The sequence below is a fragment of the Heteronotia binoei genome, chromosome 2 (assembly GCF_032191835.1).
Source record: "Heteronotia binoei isolate CCM8104 ecotype False Entrance Well chromosome 2, APGP_CSIRO_Hbin_v1, whole genome shotgun sequence".
NCBI lineage: Eukaryota > Metazoa > Chordata > Lepidosauria > Squamata > Gekkonidae > Heteronotia > Heteronotia binoei.
The window spans coordinates 186296956-186313188 of record NC_083224.1 but is presented as its reverse complement, the minus strand read 5'-3'; the positions used below and the strand labels follow the sequence as shown (position 1 = coordinate 186313188).

Genomic DNA, 16233 nt, shown 5'->3' with positions numbered 1-16233 from the left:
GAGCTTGCAGGGCTGTTAGTACAGGGCCTATGTAAGCCCCAGGAGGATTGGCTACATCAGCGGTGTGTGGCCTAATATGCAAAGGAGTTCATGCTACAAAAAAAGCCCTACTGGCATGCCCATGATCCTGTTTTTGCGTATGGTGTTGTAGATACCCAGACACTGGGAACTGTGCTCCCAAGGAGGAATCTAAGCACCCAGCTGTACAAACCTGCCTATGGTGTCTCTATGAATTAATTACCTCCAGAATCTTCTGTCATTAACAGCCAGGTTTGCCAGCTTCAGGTTGGGAGATCTGGGGGGGGGGGGGGGGGAATGTGGGGTTTGGGGAGAGAGGGAGGAATTTCAATAGGGTTTAATCCCATAGAGTCTACCTCCCAAAGCAGCCATTTTCTCCAGGTAAACTGTCTCTGTCTCCTGGAGACCAGGTGCTAAAATAGACAGAGGACTTCTGGTGTAAACAAACCTAGGCAGATTAAGTGAGGGAGGAATCAGTGTGGCAACCAGGAAAGTATCTCTATTTGCAGAATAGAAACTATATACACACACACACACACACACACACACACAATTCTGGTGTGTTTATTCAAAGAACCTCTCCTGAGAATAAGCCCTGACCCTTCCATCCTCTCCGGGGCTTCTGGGAGATGACAGTGATGTAACACTTGCCTCTCTGTGACGTCATTGTTTTTCACAAAGGCTGCGCGGAATACTGTGAGTGTCTCTGAGACAGTCCCTGTGGAATGAGAGGCGATGTTGTCGTGAGGCAAAGGCTGTTTTTGGACACCTCCCACCGAGCCAGTGTGTGGAGATCATGGCTCAAGGTGAGCGGGAAGGAGATTCTGATGAGGCCTCAGCAATTTGGTTTGAATAGGGAGAAGACCTCCCCAACATGGGGACTTTGGCCCTGCCGTCTTGGTGTGAGAATGTCATTTTGAAAAACCACCCCATCTGCACATCCTGAGCGGGTTTAGGGACAGTGTCCAGGTTAGAGAGACTGGGCATGATGTGAGTCCTGGGGACGCAAGGAAACCCTCACACATACCCCCAAGAATGTTTAGGCAGATTAAAACAGTAACATTACCATAGTACAGAGGTGGCCAACGGTAGCTCTCCAGATGTTTTTTGCCTACAACTCCCATCAGCCCCAGCCATTGGCCATGCTGGCTGGGGCTGATGGGAGTTGTAGGCAAAAAACATCTGGAGAGCTACCAGTGGCCACCCCTGCCATAGTATATTCCCCTCTTTCAAAGATTACCTTGATATTAATAGAAGATATAAAAGGCAGGAGATAAAATCCTGAAAAAATAAATGCCCAGCACATAACCAACCATTTCAGCTTTCAAAGGGGGTGGTGTTTTCATGTATATATCATGCATATTGGCATCACTGCACCCCTATAATGTAGGCTAGTGTTACAATCTCTCAGAGTACAGATGTGCGCTTGAAGAGAACATGAAAGAAGAGGATTATGATCACACATTCAATTGAGTAAAAAAAAAATGGTGTCATGTTTTATTGATGTGCAAGGGTGCATGGTAAAACACCACACAGCAAGCATCTTGGTGCGAGTATGTGGCAGGAGGGGGGGAGTCACATTGCTTTCTTACAGTGTTTTATGGATGCGCATCCAGTGTCCCAAAGGGGGGGGGGCAAGAAAAGTGGACGGAAGGAAGGAAGGAAGGAAGGAAGGAAGGAAGGAAGGAAGGAAGGAAGGAAGGAGGGGGGAGGGGGAGAGAGGGGTACATTGCAGCCTAAGATGCCTGCTGTACTTTTGGGATTAATTCTAGGAATTCACTGATATTAAATAAATTAAAATGGAAAACTGGAATTCAATACATTAATCTGAAATGAAGGCGGCATTGAAGACAATAGCGCATGAAATTCCAGAATGATTAGCGCATGAAATTCCAGAATGATGTAGGAATGCAATGGGGGAAACCACTCAGCCCTTGTCTAAGTGTGCGTGTGGAGGAGTTAAAAGGGGAGAGCTCACCATTCCTCTTCTTTATTTCTTGTGCTTCTTTTAAACAACCAACTAGGATAAATAGCTCCTGGGGAGGGGCCGTGGCTCAGCGGCAGAGCATCTGCTTGGCATGAAGAAGGTCCCAGGTTTAATCCCAGCCCGGGCATCTCCAGTTAAAAGATCTGGCAGTAGGAGATGTGAAAGACTTGTTTGAGAGCCGCTATCAGCCTGAGTAGACAATACTGACTGTGATTGACCAAGAGTCCGATACAGTATGAGGCAGCTTCATGCATATGTTGGGGAGGAACAGCGGTCACCCATCAAGGGCTAGTCCAAGGTTTTTTTTGTGCCTAGGCAAACTATTACCGTGGCACCCCTCTGACAGAGGAAAGGGCAGAGGGCGGTCATTACAGAGGGCTGACTTGCGACCCACTTTCAGAGGTTCTGTGACCCACTTTGGGAATCTCCCAACCCAAAGGTTGGGAATGCTGTACTCTAGATAGCTGTTAGGAGGAACCCTGACCAATCCAGAGATTCTCTGATCTCACAGCTCTGCTGTTGGACTTCCTTCCCACCCTGTCTCTCAGATTCAAACCTCACCCTGATCGCAAATGACATTCTACAAGCGGATGCTTCCAAGGAGACCTTGAAAGACCAGGTAAGTAATGGGGGGGGGGGGGAGTGGAACAAAGAAACAGGAGGGTTAGAAAAGAGCAAGAATCCAATAGCACCTTAAAGACTAACACGATTTGTGCCAAGGTATGCGTTTTCATAAGTCACTGCTCATTTCAGTGACTCTTGAAAGTTCATACCCTGCCACAAATGCTGTTAGACTTTAATGTGCTACTGGACTCTTGCTCTTTTCTGCTGATAGAGAGAGCCAGTTTGGTGTAGTGGTTAAGTGTGCGGACTCTTATCTGGGAGAACCGGGTTTGATTCCCCACTCCTCCACTTGCACCTGCTGGCATGGCCTTGGGTCAGCCATAGCTCTGGCAGAGGTTGTCCTTGAAAGGGCAGCTGCTGTGAGAGCCCTCTCCAGCCCCACCCACCTCACAGGGTGTCTGTTGTGGGGGAGGAAGATAAAGGAGATGGGCGCTCTGAGACTCTTCGGAGTGGAGGGCGGGATAGAAATCCAATATCTTCATCTACCTCACAGGGTGTCTGTTGTGGGGGAGGAAGGGAAAGGAGATTGTGAGCCGCTCTGAGACTCTTCGGAGTGGAGGGCGGGATAGAAATCCAATATCTTCATCTACCTCACAGGGTGTCTGTTGTGGGGGAGGAAGATAAAGGAGATTGTGAGCCGCTCTGAGACTCTTCGGAGTGGAGGGCAGGATATAAATCCAATATCTTCATCTACCTCACAGGGTATCTGTTGTGGGGGAGGAAGATAAAGGAGATTGTGAGCCGCTCTGAGACTCTTCGGAGTGGAGGGCAGGATATAAATCCAATATCTTTATCTACCTCACAGGGTGTCTGTTGTGGGGGAGGAAGGTAAAGGAGAATGTGAGCCGCTCTGAGACTCTTCGGAGTGGAGGGCAGGATATAAATCCAATATCTTCATCTACCTCACAGGGTGTCTGTTGTGGGGGAGGAAGGTAAAGGAGATTGTGAGCCGCTCTGAGACTCTTCGGAGTGGAGGGCGGAATATAAATCCAATATCTTCTTCATCTTCTTCTTATCTGATACAGACAGGCTAACACAGCTACCCATCTCAAACAGAAGGGTTGTGAGCAGTGTTCTCTCTAAGCTGAGTTAGCGTGAGCTAGCTCACAGATTTATAGTCTCCAGCTCACACATTTTCGCCTTAGCTCAGGAAAAATGGCCCCAGAGCACAATAATTTATGCAGGAGCTCACAACTCTAATGCCACCAGCTCGCAATCTTAATGCCAGTAGCTCACAAAGTAGAATTTTTGCTCACAAGATTCTGCAGCTTAGCGGGAACACAGGTTGTGAGAAGAGCTTTTTGGGGGGCCGGAGCTCCACCTGGGCTGGCCAGGGTTCTGGCTGGTTCGACCTGCCATGTTGCATCCACGTATTCCCAGGCCAGGCAGTATGGCCTAATATGCAAGTGAGCTCCCGCTGGGCTTTTTCTACAAAAAAAGCACTGGTTGTGAGTGAGAGCTTCAAGAGCTTACAGGGCTCTTTGTACAGGGCCTACTGTAAGCTCCAGGAAGATTGAGTACATCAGGAGTGCATGACCTAATATGCAAAGGAATTCCTGCTACAAAAAAGGCCCTTCTAAGTCTTGTTCATTAGCATAACAAACTTATCCAGTCCAATAAAGTGCTTCTCAAATAATGGTGCAAAATCCAGAAGCCTGCATAGCATTATACCCAGGGCTGTTTTTGCAGTGGGAACTCCTTTGCATATTAGGCCACACACTCCTGATATAGCCAATTCTCCAAGAGCTTGCAGGGCTCTTCTTACAGGGCGTACTGTAAGCTCCAGGAGGATTGGCTACATCAGGGTGGTGTGGACGAATATGATACAAAAAAAGCCCTGCTGTTATCACAAGCCTGCTTGGATAAATGATCATGACTCGTGGTCTTTTAGGATTCTATGATGTAATTTCTGTACCACTTAACATGACACATTAACACTTATGCTCTGCTCCTGTTTGTTCTGGTGGTTTCCAGTCTTCTAATCCTAATGCATTTATTATTGAATGTCTCATCTTGTTGACTGTAACGGTTCACTCTGTGTCATCTGACTTGGGGCCATGTGAGAAAGGCAGACTATTAATCATGTCAATAAATAAAGCTATGATTAAATTAGTTTATTGTGGAAGGCTGAGAGGATGCACAGAATCATAGAATCATAGAGTTGGAAGGGACCTCCAGGGTCATCTAGTTCAACCCGCTGCACAATGCAGGAAATTCACAAATGCCGTCCCCTAAATTCACAGGATCCACATTGCTGTCAGATAGCCGTCTCGCCTCTGTTTAAAACTTCCAAGGAAGGAGAACCCACCACCTTCCAAGGAAGCCTGTTCCACTGAGGAACCACTCTAACAGTTGGGAAGTCCTTCCTAATGTTGAACCAGAAACTCTTTTGATTTAATTTCAACCCACTGGTTCTGGTCCTACCTTCTGGGGCCACAGAAAACAATTCTGCGCCATCCTCTATAACAGGGGTGGCTAACGGTAGCTTTCCAGATGTTTTTGCCTACAACTCCCATCAGCCCCAGCCATCATGGCCAATGGCTGGGGGTGATGGGAGTTGTAGGCAAAAAAACATCTGGAGAGCTACCGTTGGCCACCCCTGCTCTATATGAAAGCCCTTCAAATGACCCCAACATTGTACAGTTTGTAGAACGCAATGAGCATCTTCAAATCTCATTAGGCAGTTGTGGGGCTAGGAAGTCTTCTTGGTCTAATTTACAAACTAATTTGGGGGGGAGAGAATTTTGTGGGTGATTTCGGGTGACTGTTCCATTGAAAGACTATGGAAGCTGCTATTATAAGACTTTTCCAAGGCTGATTTTAGCACCAGCCGGTTGAACGATCATTCCATAGTTTTGAACAGTTTCATATAGGAGGTTGAAATTGATTTGAATTTGGCCATGTAGCCAAATAAAGCGCCAGTTTTGTGGCAGTGAATTCCACAATTGATTATCTCTGTTAGGTTAGCTTAAAGCAGGACGACAACATCTCTGAGCATGGCGTCCCTTCCGTTCCTTCAGGAGAGAAAGAGCTACATGGTGAGTACGAGGTAATGTAGGGTTGCCAATCCCCAGGTTTAGGCAGGGGATCCCCCAGTTTAGAGGGCCTCCCCCCCACTTTAGGGTCATCAGAAAGCAGGGTGGGGGAGGAGAGGGAAATGTCTGCTGGGAACTCTATTATTCCCTATGGAGACATTCCCTTAGGAAATAATGGAGAATTAATCTGCGGGTATCTGGGGCTCTGGGGGGGAGCTGTTTTTTGAGATAGAGGCACCAAAGTTTCAGCATAGCATCCAGTATCTCTCCCCAAAGTACCCCCCATGTTTCAAAAAGATTGGGGCAGGGGGTCCAATTTTATGAGCCCCAAAAGAAGGTGCCCCTATCCTTCATTATTTCCTATGGAAGGAAGACATTTAAAAAGGTGTGCGGTTCCTTTAAATGTGATGGCCAGAACTCCCTTTGGAGTTCAATTATGCTTGTCACACCCTTGCTCCTGGCTCCACCCCCAATGTCTCCTGGCTCCACTCCCAAAGTCCCTAGATATCTCTTGAATTGGACTTGGCAACTCTAAGGCAATGGGATCAAACAGAAGATGGGAATAGCTTAGGGATAGAACTGTAGAAGAAGAAGATATTGGATTTATATCCCGCCCTCCACTCCGAAGAGTCTCAGAGCGGCCTACAATCTCCTTGACCTTCCTCCCCCACAACAGACACCCTGTGAGGTGTGTGGGGCTGGAGAGGGCTCTCACAGTAGCTGCCCTTTCAAGGACAACCTCTGCCAGAGCTATGGCTGACCCAAGGCCATGCTAGCAGGTGCAAGTGGAGGAGTGGGGAATCAAACCCGGTTCTCCCAGATAAGAGTCCGCACACTTAACCACTACACCAAACCGGTAGGGGCTTCCTGAATGCCTGGTGCTATCTAAAGCTACAATGCAGGACATAATACAGTTCTGCAGGGCCTGCAAGGCAGAGATGTTCTGCCTGGCTTTGAGCTAAGGCACGATGAGTACCATCTCATGCGGCCCTCTCTCCCCCTTCCCCCTGCTTCCTCTCTACCTTGCCCGCGAGATAATGCCACAATCTGGAATCCTGAAGCTTAGTGCCCCTTGAGAAGGTTTTAATTCTGTACTATTTAAATGGTTTGCATTGTTTGATCTTATCCAGATGACCTTCCACAGCCGGCTGCTTCCAAGGAGACCCTGAAAGACCAGGTAGGTGGAGTGGTGGTGGGGGAAACGAGAAAACAGGAGGGTTAGAAAAGTGCAAGAATCCAGTAACACCTGAAGCCCTATTAAGTAATCGGGGTATTTTAGACCTCGGAGGTCATGGAAAAAAATTGGGTTACCCATTTAAAGCTTTCTACAGGCACAAAAATCTTGCTATTCCTTCTCCCCACTGAACTGCTGTGTCCTGAAGTCCCTCTCTTCCCTCCCCAATGCCTTTCTTTTTTTTAAGTCTGAGTTTTATCAAGAAGGTAAATGGGTCATTCTGACCCCAGTCATCTTGGCTTGAAAATGAAAGTACTATGCATAATCATGATTGGGGGGTTCTATGACCTCAACAAAAATTGAAAAGATGATTTCAGCACTGTTCCCATGTATTAATAGATGGACCAACAACCAGGGCTTTTTTTGTAGCAGGAACTCCTTTGCATATTAGGCCACACACCCCTGATGCAGCCAATCCTCCAAGAGCTTACAGGGCTCTTCTTGCAGGGTCTACTGTAAACTTATGGAGGATTGGCTACATCAGGGGTGTGTGGCCTAATACGCAAAGGAGTTCCTGCTACAAAAAAAGCCCTGCCGACAACTATTATCTTCATTTTATAGGAAGGTGGAAAAAACAATGAAAGCTAAAATATCTCTCCTGATTTATAGCTATAGACATTTTTTGGCTTTGAGATTTTACACCACTTTTGAAATTGGGGGTTGAAATGACCAGCGTTTGCAACCTAAGTTGTTGAGTTATATAATGGAAGCCAGTAAAAGCCCTGTGTTTATGCTCTGTCAAAGCTACCATTATGTTTTTAGACACATGGAAAAGCACCAATCGAATTGTATTGCAGTTTTGGAAATGGGGTCATTCTATACCCCATTGCAAGACAACCCATTTTTTTGGAATCTGTATTCCCACAATGCAACATTAAGTTTCAGTATTATATAGGGTTGCCAAGTCCAATTCAAGAAATATCTGGGGACTTTGGGGGTGGAGCCAAGAGACATTGGGTGGAGCCAGGAGCAAGGGTGTGACAAGCATAATTGAACTCCAAGGGAGTTCTGGCCATCACGTTTAAAGGGACAGCACACCTTTTTAAATGCCTTCCTTCCATCGGAAAAAATGAAGGATAGGGGCACCTTCTTTTGGGGCTCATAGAATTTGACCCCCCCTGGTCCAATCTTTTTGAAACTTGGGGGGTATTTTGGGGAGAGGCACTAGATGCTATACTGAAAATTTGGTGCCTCTATCTCAAAAAACAGCCCCCCCAGAGCCCCCAATACCTCCATATCAATACCCCATTATACCCTATGAGAATCGATCTCCACATAGGGAATAATGAAGTGCCCAGCAGACATTTCCCTCCCCCGGTTTCTGGCGACTCTGAAGCGAGGGATTGGCATCTCTACTCACGAGTTGCTGCCAACTTCTTCAAAGTGACACAGACACACCATCCAAGAGGAAGCCTTTCCAATCGGAGACTGAAGCCTCCGGAGCTGGAAAGTCACATGGTGGCTGTGGGGGTGGGGCTTCCCCCCCGCCAACCAGCTGACTGGGAACAGGAAGGAGCCTGGGAAAGCGGAAGAACCTCCAGTGAGACCTGGGGATTGGCAAGCCTAGTATTATAACAGTTAAAATTATCACTTTCTTAACAATAATAATAATAATAATAAATTTTATTTATACCCCGCCCTCCCCGCCTTATACTTTAAAAAATGGTACATATGAACATATGAAGCTGCCTTATACTGAATCAGACCCTTGGTCCATCAAAGTCAGTATTGTCTTCTCAGACTGGCAGCGGCTCTCCAGGGTCTCAAGCTGAGGTTTTTCACACCTGTTTGCCTGGACCCTTTTTTGGAGATGCCAGGGATTGAACCTGGGACCTTCTGCTTCCCAAGCAGATGCTCTACCACTGAGCCACTCCATTTTTGATTCAGATTCCAAATTTTATTCTTCTTCATCCTGCATTTCTGAAGAAAGTTATTCTTGAGGCCTGATTTTTCTTCTTCGTAGCCAATGCCATGATCGAGAGAGCTATCAGGTTTCCATTACTTTCTGCTGTAATACTGGGTCACTTTGACCCCGATGCAAAAGTCGGAAAGGGGGATCTCTTGCGTATGCTAAACCTCTGACTTTGTGGGTTATCTCAGGCTCAGGGGACCGTTGAATCTGCTATTCTAGTGCTTTTCCCAGTCTGATCTTAGCATCAGCTGGGTGACCTTCATTCCAGTTCTAACCAGCGTTGGATGTAGGAGGTTGAAATTGGTTTGCATGTGCCACGTTTTACAGCCGTGAATTATACAATTGATTTTCTGTGTTAGGTCAGCTTAATGCAGGACAGTGGCATCTCTGAGAATGGAGTACCTTCCGTTCCTTCAGGAGAGAAAGAGCTACACAGTAAGTATGAGGCAATGGGATGAAGCAGACCTTTGGCATAGTTTAGTGACAGATTTTTGTAGGATCTTTCTGAATGCCCAGTGTAAGCAGCTATCCAAAGCTACTGTCTGGGCCTGATACAGTTGTGCAGGGCCTGCAAAGCAGAGATGTTCTGCCAGGCTTTAGGTTAAGAACAGTGAGGGGTACTCTCTTATATGACATTCCCTCCCCCTCCCCCTGCTTCTTCTCAACCTCGCCTGCATGATAGCAGCACAATCTGGAATCCCAAAGTTTAGCACCACTTGAGAATGATTTGATTCTGTACTATTTAAATTGCTTGCATCTTATGAGCGGGTTCAGGGCTTTTTTTTGTAGCAGAAACTCCATTGCATATTGGACCACACACCCCTGATGTAGCCAATCCTCCAAGAGCTTACAGGAGGCCCTGGAAGCTCTTGGAGGATTGGCTACATAAGAGGGGTGTGGCTTAATATGTGAAGGAGTTCCTGCTTAGGGTTGCCAAGTCTAATTTAGAAAATATCCAGGGACTTTGGGGGTGGAGCTGGGGGGCTTTGGGGGTGGAACTAGGAGACTTTGGGGGGAGCCAGACTTTCCCATTCCCAAAATAAATACATAAAAATACAGCAGCACAGTTCACCTGAATAGTCATCATTTTCTCATCACCCAATAGCTACAGTTCTAGTAAATGAAAGTGAATACACACAAAGCAGCCAAAATGCACAGAGTTTCCAAGCTCACATTTCACTGGGGCTTTACTCACAGGAACCGCTGTTCTTTAGACTAACATTGGCAAACAACAACAACAACAATAATAATAACTTTAATTTTATATCCCACCCTCCCCCGCCAAAGGCGGGCTCAGGGCGGCTCACAGACATGGAATTCCATGATTCAATAAAACAATATAAACAACAATATAAACAACAAAAAGAGAAAGGTGGAGTTTTCCTTCATCCCATAAACAGGTTCCTATACAAAGACTCTGAAAACAATGCAAAACAAGCACAGAGACACACACCCTCTTACTGGCTCTATAAAGACTTCTGAAAAGTACAGGGGCTGTGCTGCTCTCTCTCTCTCTCTCACACACACACACTTAAGTGGCTCTGGTTCCTTCATAATGAGGTCTGAAAAGTACAGGGGCTATGCTGCTCTCTTTCACACACACACACATACTTACTTGCTCTGAAACGAAAGCAAAACACACTGAGGGACTGCTCTGACAAGGCTCTGCTGCTGACCCTTCCCCATGAAGTACTTCCTGCTCTTTTTTAAAGGGACACACACACACATTTTAAAACGGGGCCTGTTTTCAGGTTTCTAAACCTGCCAGAGATCTAGAGGTACTGTGGGGGGTGGGGCTTTCCCCCTCTGGCCAGCTGACTGGCGATGGGGTGAAACCTATAAAACCGGGGGATCCCCCGCTGGGACCTGGGGATTGGGAAGCCTATTCCTGCAACAAAAAAAAGCCCTGAGCATGGTTACTGCTGTTCACCACCTTGAGTCGTGTGTACTCAGGGGAGGGTGGTCTATGACTTTAATTAATAAATTAATTAATTGGTTTATCACGTTTTTATCCCATCCTTCCTCCATGGAGTTCAGGGTAGCATTCATGCCTCTCCTTTCCCCCCATTTTATCTGTACAATAACCCTGTGAGGTAGGTTAGGCTGAGAGAGAGTGGCTAGCCCAAGATCAGTTAGTCAGCTTCATGGAAGGTTGGAGATTTCTCAACAAACCTCCCCAGTCTTTGTCTCACATTCTAACCACGTTGGCTCAAACATCTGAAAAACGAGCGGATTTGAAATGTCGGTGTTATTTTGAGTGCTGAAGAAGTATAACCAAGGGTTTTTTTTTGAGCTGTACAATTGAGAGAGCCTGGCAAAGCAAGCTCTCCCTCCTCCCCTTCCTCCCCAAAGGAGGAGCCTCAACCAATGGAGAAAATAGAGGCTTTGCTCTGTAGCTCCTGTGTAATTGAGCAAGCCTGGCAAAGCAAGCTGTGAGGCAGAAGGAAGCAAGAGAGGGAGCGGAGACTTGCTCACGAGCCTGATAGGAACCCTCCAGGGGCCTAATCCTACCCTCAAGCTGCACATTTGACACCCCTGCTCTAGTAGCCATTCAGACATGTTTCACTTGATCAACATGCACACTCGCTAAAGAAAACGTATCAACTGATATGTGACATGGAAAATACTGTTTGCAGAGTTGGATCTTGCTTTCCAAAACGCAAAAGAGAGCAGCGGAAACGGCAGAGATGGTCATTACAGAGGGCTGGCTCGTGACCCCTCTCAGACGTTCTGTGACCCACTCGGGATATCGGTTGGGAATACTCAGTGCCGGATTAAACCCTGTGGAGGCCCCTAGGCAGCTGAAATCTTGGGAAGGCCTTCACCAATTATCTCCTAATATCTCCTGCAGGCACCTTTTCAAAAGCCCTTTTGGCAAAGCTGCAGGGGAGAGGCAGAGAGAGGCAAACTGGCCCAGGGCCCCTGAAGGTGTGGGGGCACATAGGCCGGTGCCTACTTGGCCTAATTGTTAATCCAACCCAGGGAATACTGTACTAGATGGCTGTTAGCAATAGCAGGGACCCTGACTAGTCCAGAGATTCTCTGATCTCACAGCTCTGCTGTTGGACTTCCTTCCCACCCTGTCTCTTAGGTTCAAAGGTCTCCCTGATCTCAGGTGGCCTTCCACAGACGAGTGCTTCCAAGGAGACCCTGAAAGACCAGGTATGCTGTGAAAGGCGGGGGGGGGGGGGGGGACAAATAAACAGGAGGTTAGAAAAGAGCAAGAATCCAATTGCACTTTAAAGGCTAACATAATTTGTGGCAGGGTGTGAGCTTTCGTGAGTCACTGCTCATTTCTGTGAACTGATTACAGTTTGTAAAAGGCAATGAGCATCATCAAACCTCATCGAGCAATCACGGGGGCTAGAAAGTCATCTTGGTCTAAACTAATTTTGGGGGGGATCTCTTGCATATGCTGAAGCTCTGATTTTGCGGGTTATTTCAGACTCAGGGACCACTGAATCTCTATTCTAAGGCTGATTTTTCTGAGGCTGATTTCAGCACCGACCGGGTGACTGTCATTCCATAGTTTTGAAGAGTGTTTCATATAGGAGGTTGAAACTGGTTTGAATTTGGCCACGTTGCCACACAAAGCGCCACGTTTCGTGGCACTGAATTCCACAACTGATTCTGTCTGTCAGGCCAGCTTAAAGCAGGACAGCGGTGTCTCTGAGCCTGGTGTACCTTCCGTTCCTTCAGGAGAGAAAGAGCAAGAGCTACACGGTAAGTATGAGGGAATGGGGCCAAACAGTGCATGGGAATAGTTTAGTGACAGATTGGTAGGATCTTCCAGGACTCCCAGTGTTAAGTAGCTGTCCAAAGCTACCGTGCGCGACCTAATGCAGTTCTGCAGGGCTTTCATCAAGGCAGAGATGTTCTGCCAGGCTTTGGGTTGAGGCAGGGCTTTTTTGGTAGCAGGAATCCCTTTGCATATTAGGCCACACCCCTGATGTAGCCAGTCCTCTAAGAGCTTACAGGGCTCTTAGTACAGGGCCTACTGTAAGCTCCAGGAGGATTGGCTACATCAGGGGATGTGGTCTAATATGCAAAGGAGTTCCTGCTACAAAAGAAGCCCTGGGTTGAGGACAGTGATGGGTACCCTCTTATCTGGCACTCCGCCCCCCCCCCCCCCCGCCCTTCTTTGCTCATGAGACAATGGCGCAATCTGGAATCCTGAAGTTTGGCACCGCTTGAGAAAATTTTAGTTCTGTACCATTTAAATTCTTCGCTCTGTTTTATCTTATGAGCATCTTTACTGTTGTTTATCCACCCTGAGCTGTATGTACTCAGGGGAGGGTCCTCGTCTAGGGTCCTCCTCTATTGTGTACTCAGGGGAGGGTCCTCTCTCTAGTAGCCACTCAGACCTGTTTTACTCGTGGTCAGTTCATGGAAAAAGAGGTGCCGGAGCTCATTAGCACAATTCATTTGCATCACTCTTTGCCACACACCCCTGACATCACTGGAAGGTATACTAAATTATCTGCACTCAGCATCTACCTTAAAATGTTTGCTGGATTGTAACCATCATAATAAAACCTTACTCCCATCATACTTTTTAAATTACTTTCTCCTATGCAGCCGCAGTGGCATGAGGAAGATTTCCACCTATCTGCTTGATATGTTTTGGTTATTTTCCCATTTTTTTGTGGGGAAAACTGTTAGAAAGTTTGTCAAATCTTAGAGTTCAGCAAAATTCTCACAGGGGTTTTGAACAACGGAGCCAAAAGCAAGTATTTGGGAGGGAGGAGGGTTTAAGAAAGAAAGAACACCATACAATTTAGAGGGTCCGAAGCTCCGCTCTTGAGTTCTTGCCCAAAATGAGGCCTGGTTTTACTTGATCCGTATGTATATGCCCTGAAGAAAAGGTATCCACTGATGTATGACATGGAAAATACTGTTTTCAGAACTGGATCTTGCTTTCCAGGGGATTTTTTTGTAGCAGGAACTCCTTTGCATATTAGGCCACACATCCCCTGATGCAGCCTATCTTCTTGGAGCTTACAGTAGGCCCCGTAATAAGAGCCTTGTAAACTCCTAGAGGATCGGCTACATCAGGGGTGTGTGCCTAATATGCAAAGGAGTTCCTGTTACAAAAAAAGCCCTGATTGCTACCCAAAATATGAACGAGAACAGCAGAAAGAACGGGGCAGTCATTACAGAGGGCTGGCTTGCGACCCTCTTTCAGTGGTTGGGAACACTGTGCTAGCTGACTGTTAGGACCCTGATTAGTGCAGAGATTCTCTGATCTCACTGCTCTGCTGTTGGACTTCCCTCCCACCCTGTCTTTCAGATTCAAAGATCTCCCTGATCTCAGGTGGCCTTCCACAGACGGCTGCTTCAAAGGAGACCCTGAAAGACCAGGTAAGGGGAGGGGGAGAGAGACAGACAGAAAAACACAGACGTTAGAAAAGAGCAAGAGTCCAGTAGCTCCTTAAAGACTAACCAAATTTGTGGCAGGGTATGAGCTTTCGTGAGCCACTTCTCACTCCAGGGACTCATGAAAGCTCATCATCATGTTGTTAGCCTTCAGCAGGGGTGGCCAAACTGCAACTTGGGAGCCGCGTGCGGCTCTTTTACACATATCGAGTGGCTCTCGAAGCCCCCACTGCCCCATCTCGGAGAAGGGATATCTCACTTTAAATCACTTCTCCAAGCCAAGTCAGTCAGAGGCTTGGAGAATGCGTTTAAAGTTAAAGTTGCTTTCTTTCCACCTCTCCCTCCCCCATCTATTTCCTTCCTTCCTGCCTGCCTGCTTTCAACCATCTGATGTTCATGTCTTCCGGATCTCATACGCCTGATGTTCATTCTGTGTGGCTGTTACATTAAGCAAGTTTGGCCACCCCTGATCTTTAGGGTGCTGCTGGAATTGTGCTCTTTTCTACAGCTACAGACAGGCTAATACAGCTACTCCTCTCAAGCAGGAGGGTTGCGAGTGAGAAAACCAAGACGGTGAGCTTTTTCACAGAGCATCCTATTGTCCTGACAACAAATCCTCACAGATTTTTTAGCGTAGCACTGTGCTTGAACCACAGAGTAAAACTGACAGCCTCAATATTTCATCTAAGGCAAAGGCAAGAGGTTTGTTGCTGCTGTTCTGATAGTCTCCTGGCATCAGGGCCACAATCCATCCCCTTCGTGGACGCTATTGGCGTTTTCTTTAAAAATGCAGGAGATCTGACAGCTGATCGATTCCCTTTTACTTTGTTCTTCAAGTGATTACACCCCACAAGCTTGGAAACTCAGTAATGAAGGCAATGAGCATCTTCAAGCCTCATCAGCCAGTATCATAATGCCCCTGTATAAATCGATGGTGCGGTCTCATTTGGTGTACTGTGTGCAGTTCTGGTTGCCGCACCTCAAAAAGGATATTATAGCATTGGAGAAAGTCCAGAAAAGGGCAACTAGAATGATTAAAGGGCTGGAACACTTTCCCTATGAAGAAAGGTTGAAACGCTTAGGGCTCTTGAGCTTGGAGAAACGTCGACTGCGGGGTGACATGATAGAGGTTTACAAGATAATGCATGGGATGGAGAAAGTAGAGAAAGAAGTACTTTTCTCCCTTTCTCACAATACAAGAACTCATGAGCATTCGATGAAATTGCTGAGCAGACAGGTTAAAACGGATAAAAGGAAGTACTTCTTCACCCAAAGGGTGATTAACATGTGGAATTCACTGCCACAGGAGGTGGTGGCGGCCACAAGCATGGCCACCTTCAAGAGGGGTTTAGATAAAATATGGAGCAGAGGTCCATCAGTGGCTATTAGCCACAGTGTGTGTGTGTGTGTGTGTGTGTGTGTATATATATATATATTTGGCCGCTGTGTGACACAGAATGTTGGACTGGATGGGCCATTGGCCTGATCTAACATGGCTTCTCTTATGTTCTTATCAGGCAGTCATGGGGCCTAGGAAGTCTTCTTGATCTAATTTACAAACTGGTGGGATTTTTATTTTTTTTTTGGGTGGGGGGAGAGGAATCTCTTGAGTATGCCAAACCTCTGACTCGGTGGGTTATCTGAGGTAAAAAGGTAAAGGTGCAAGCACCTGCCGAGTGACCCGTGTTCCATAGTTCTGAACAGTGTTGGATGTAGCAGGTTGACATTGGTTGGAATGCGGCCATGTAGGCGCATGAAATGCCGTATTTTGTGGCAGCAAATTCCACAACTGATTCTGTCTGTTAGGTTAGCTTAAAGCAGCATGACAGCCTCTCTGTGCACAGTGGTCCTTCCGTTCCTTCAGGAGAGAAAGAGCAAGAGCTATCTGGTGAGTATGAGGCAATGGAACGGGAATTATTTATTACGTACAATTTCTGACCTTCCCCTCCCTGTGTAGCAGAGCTCCATGAAAGATAGCTTAGATCAGGGGTGTCAAACGTTAATTATGAGGGTCGGATCTGACATGAATGAGACCTTGTCAGGCCGG

The 16233-nt window shown here is 46.8% G+C and overlaps 1 protein-coding gene across 1 annotated transcript in view; it reads left to right on the top strand.

The window, feature by feature from the left end:
* Positions 1-814: 814 nt before the first annotated feature.
* LOC132567410 (RNA-binding protein 25-like) overlaps positions 815-16233 on the top strand; it is a 32396-nt gene continuing 16977 nt past the window's right edge. The window contains exons 1-7 of the mRNA XM_060233085.1: positions 815-824; positions 2554-2624; positions 5592-5667; positions 6795-6841; positions 12452-12533; positions 14101-14171; positions 15993-16074. Of these exons, the coding sequence (XP_060089068.1) occupies positions 815-824; positions 2554-2624; positions 5592-5667; positions 6795-6841; positions 12452-12533; positions 14101-14171; positions 15993-16074 (439 nt within the window). The remainder of the gene's footprint in view (positions 825-2553; positions 2625-5591; positions 5668-6794; positions 6842-12451; positions 12534-14100; positions 14172-15992; positions 16075-16233) is intronic.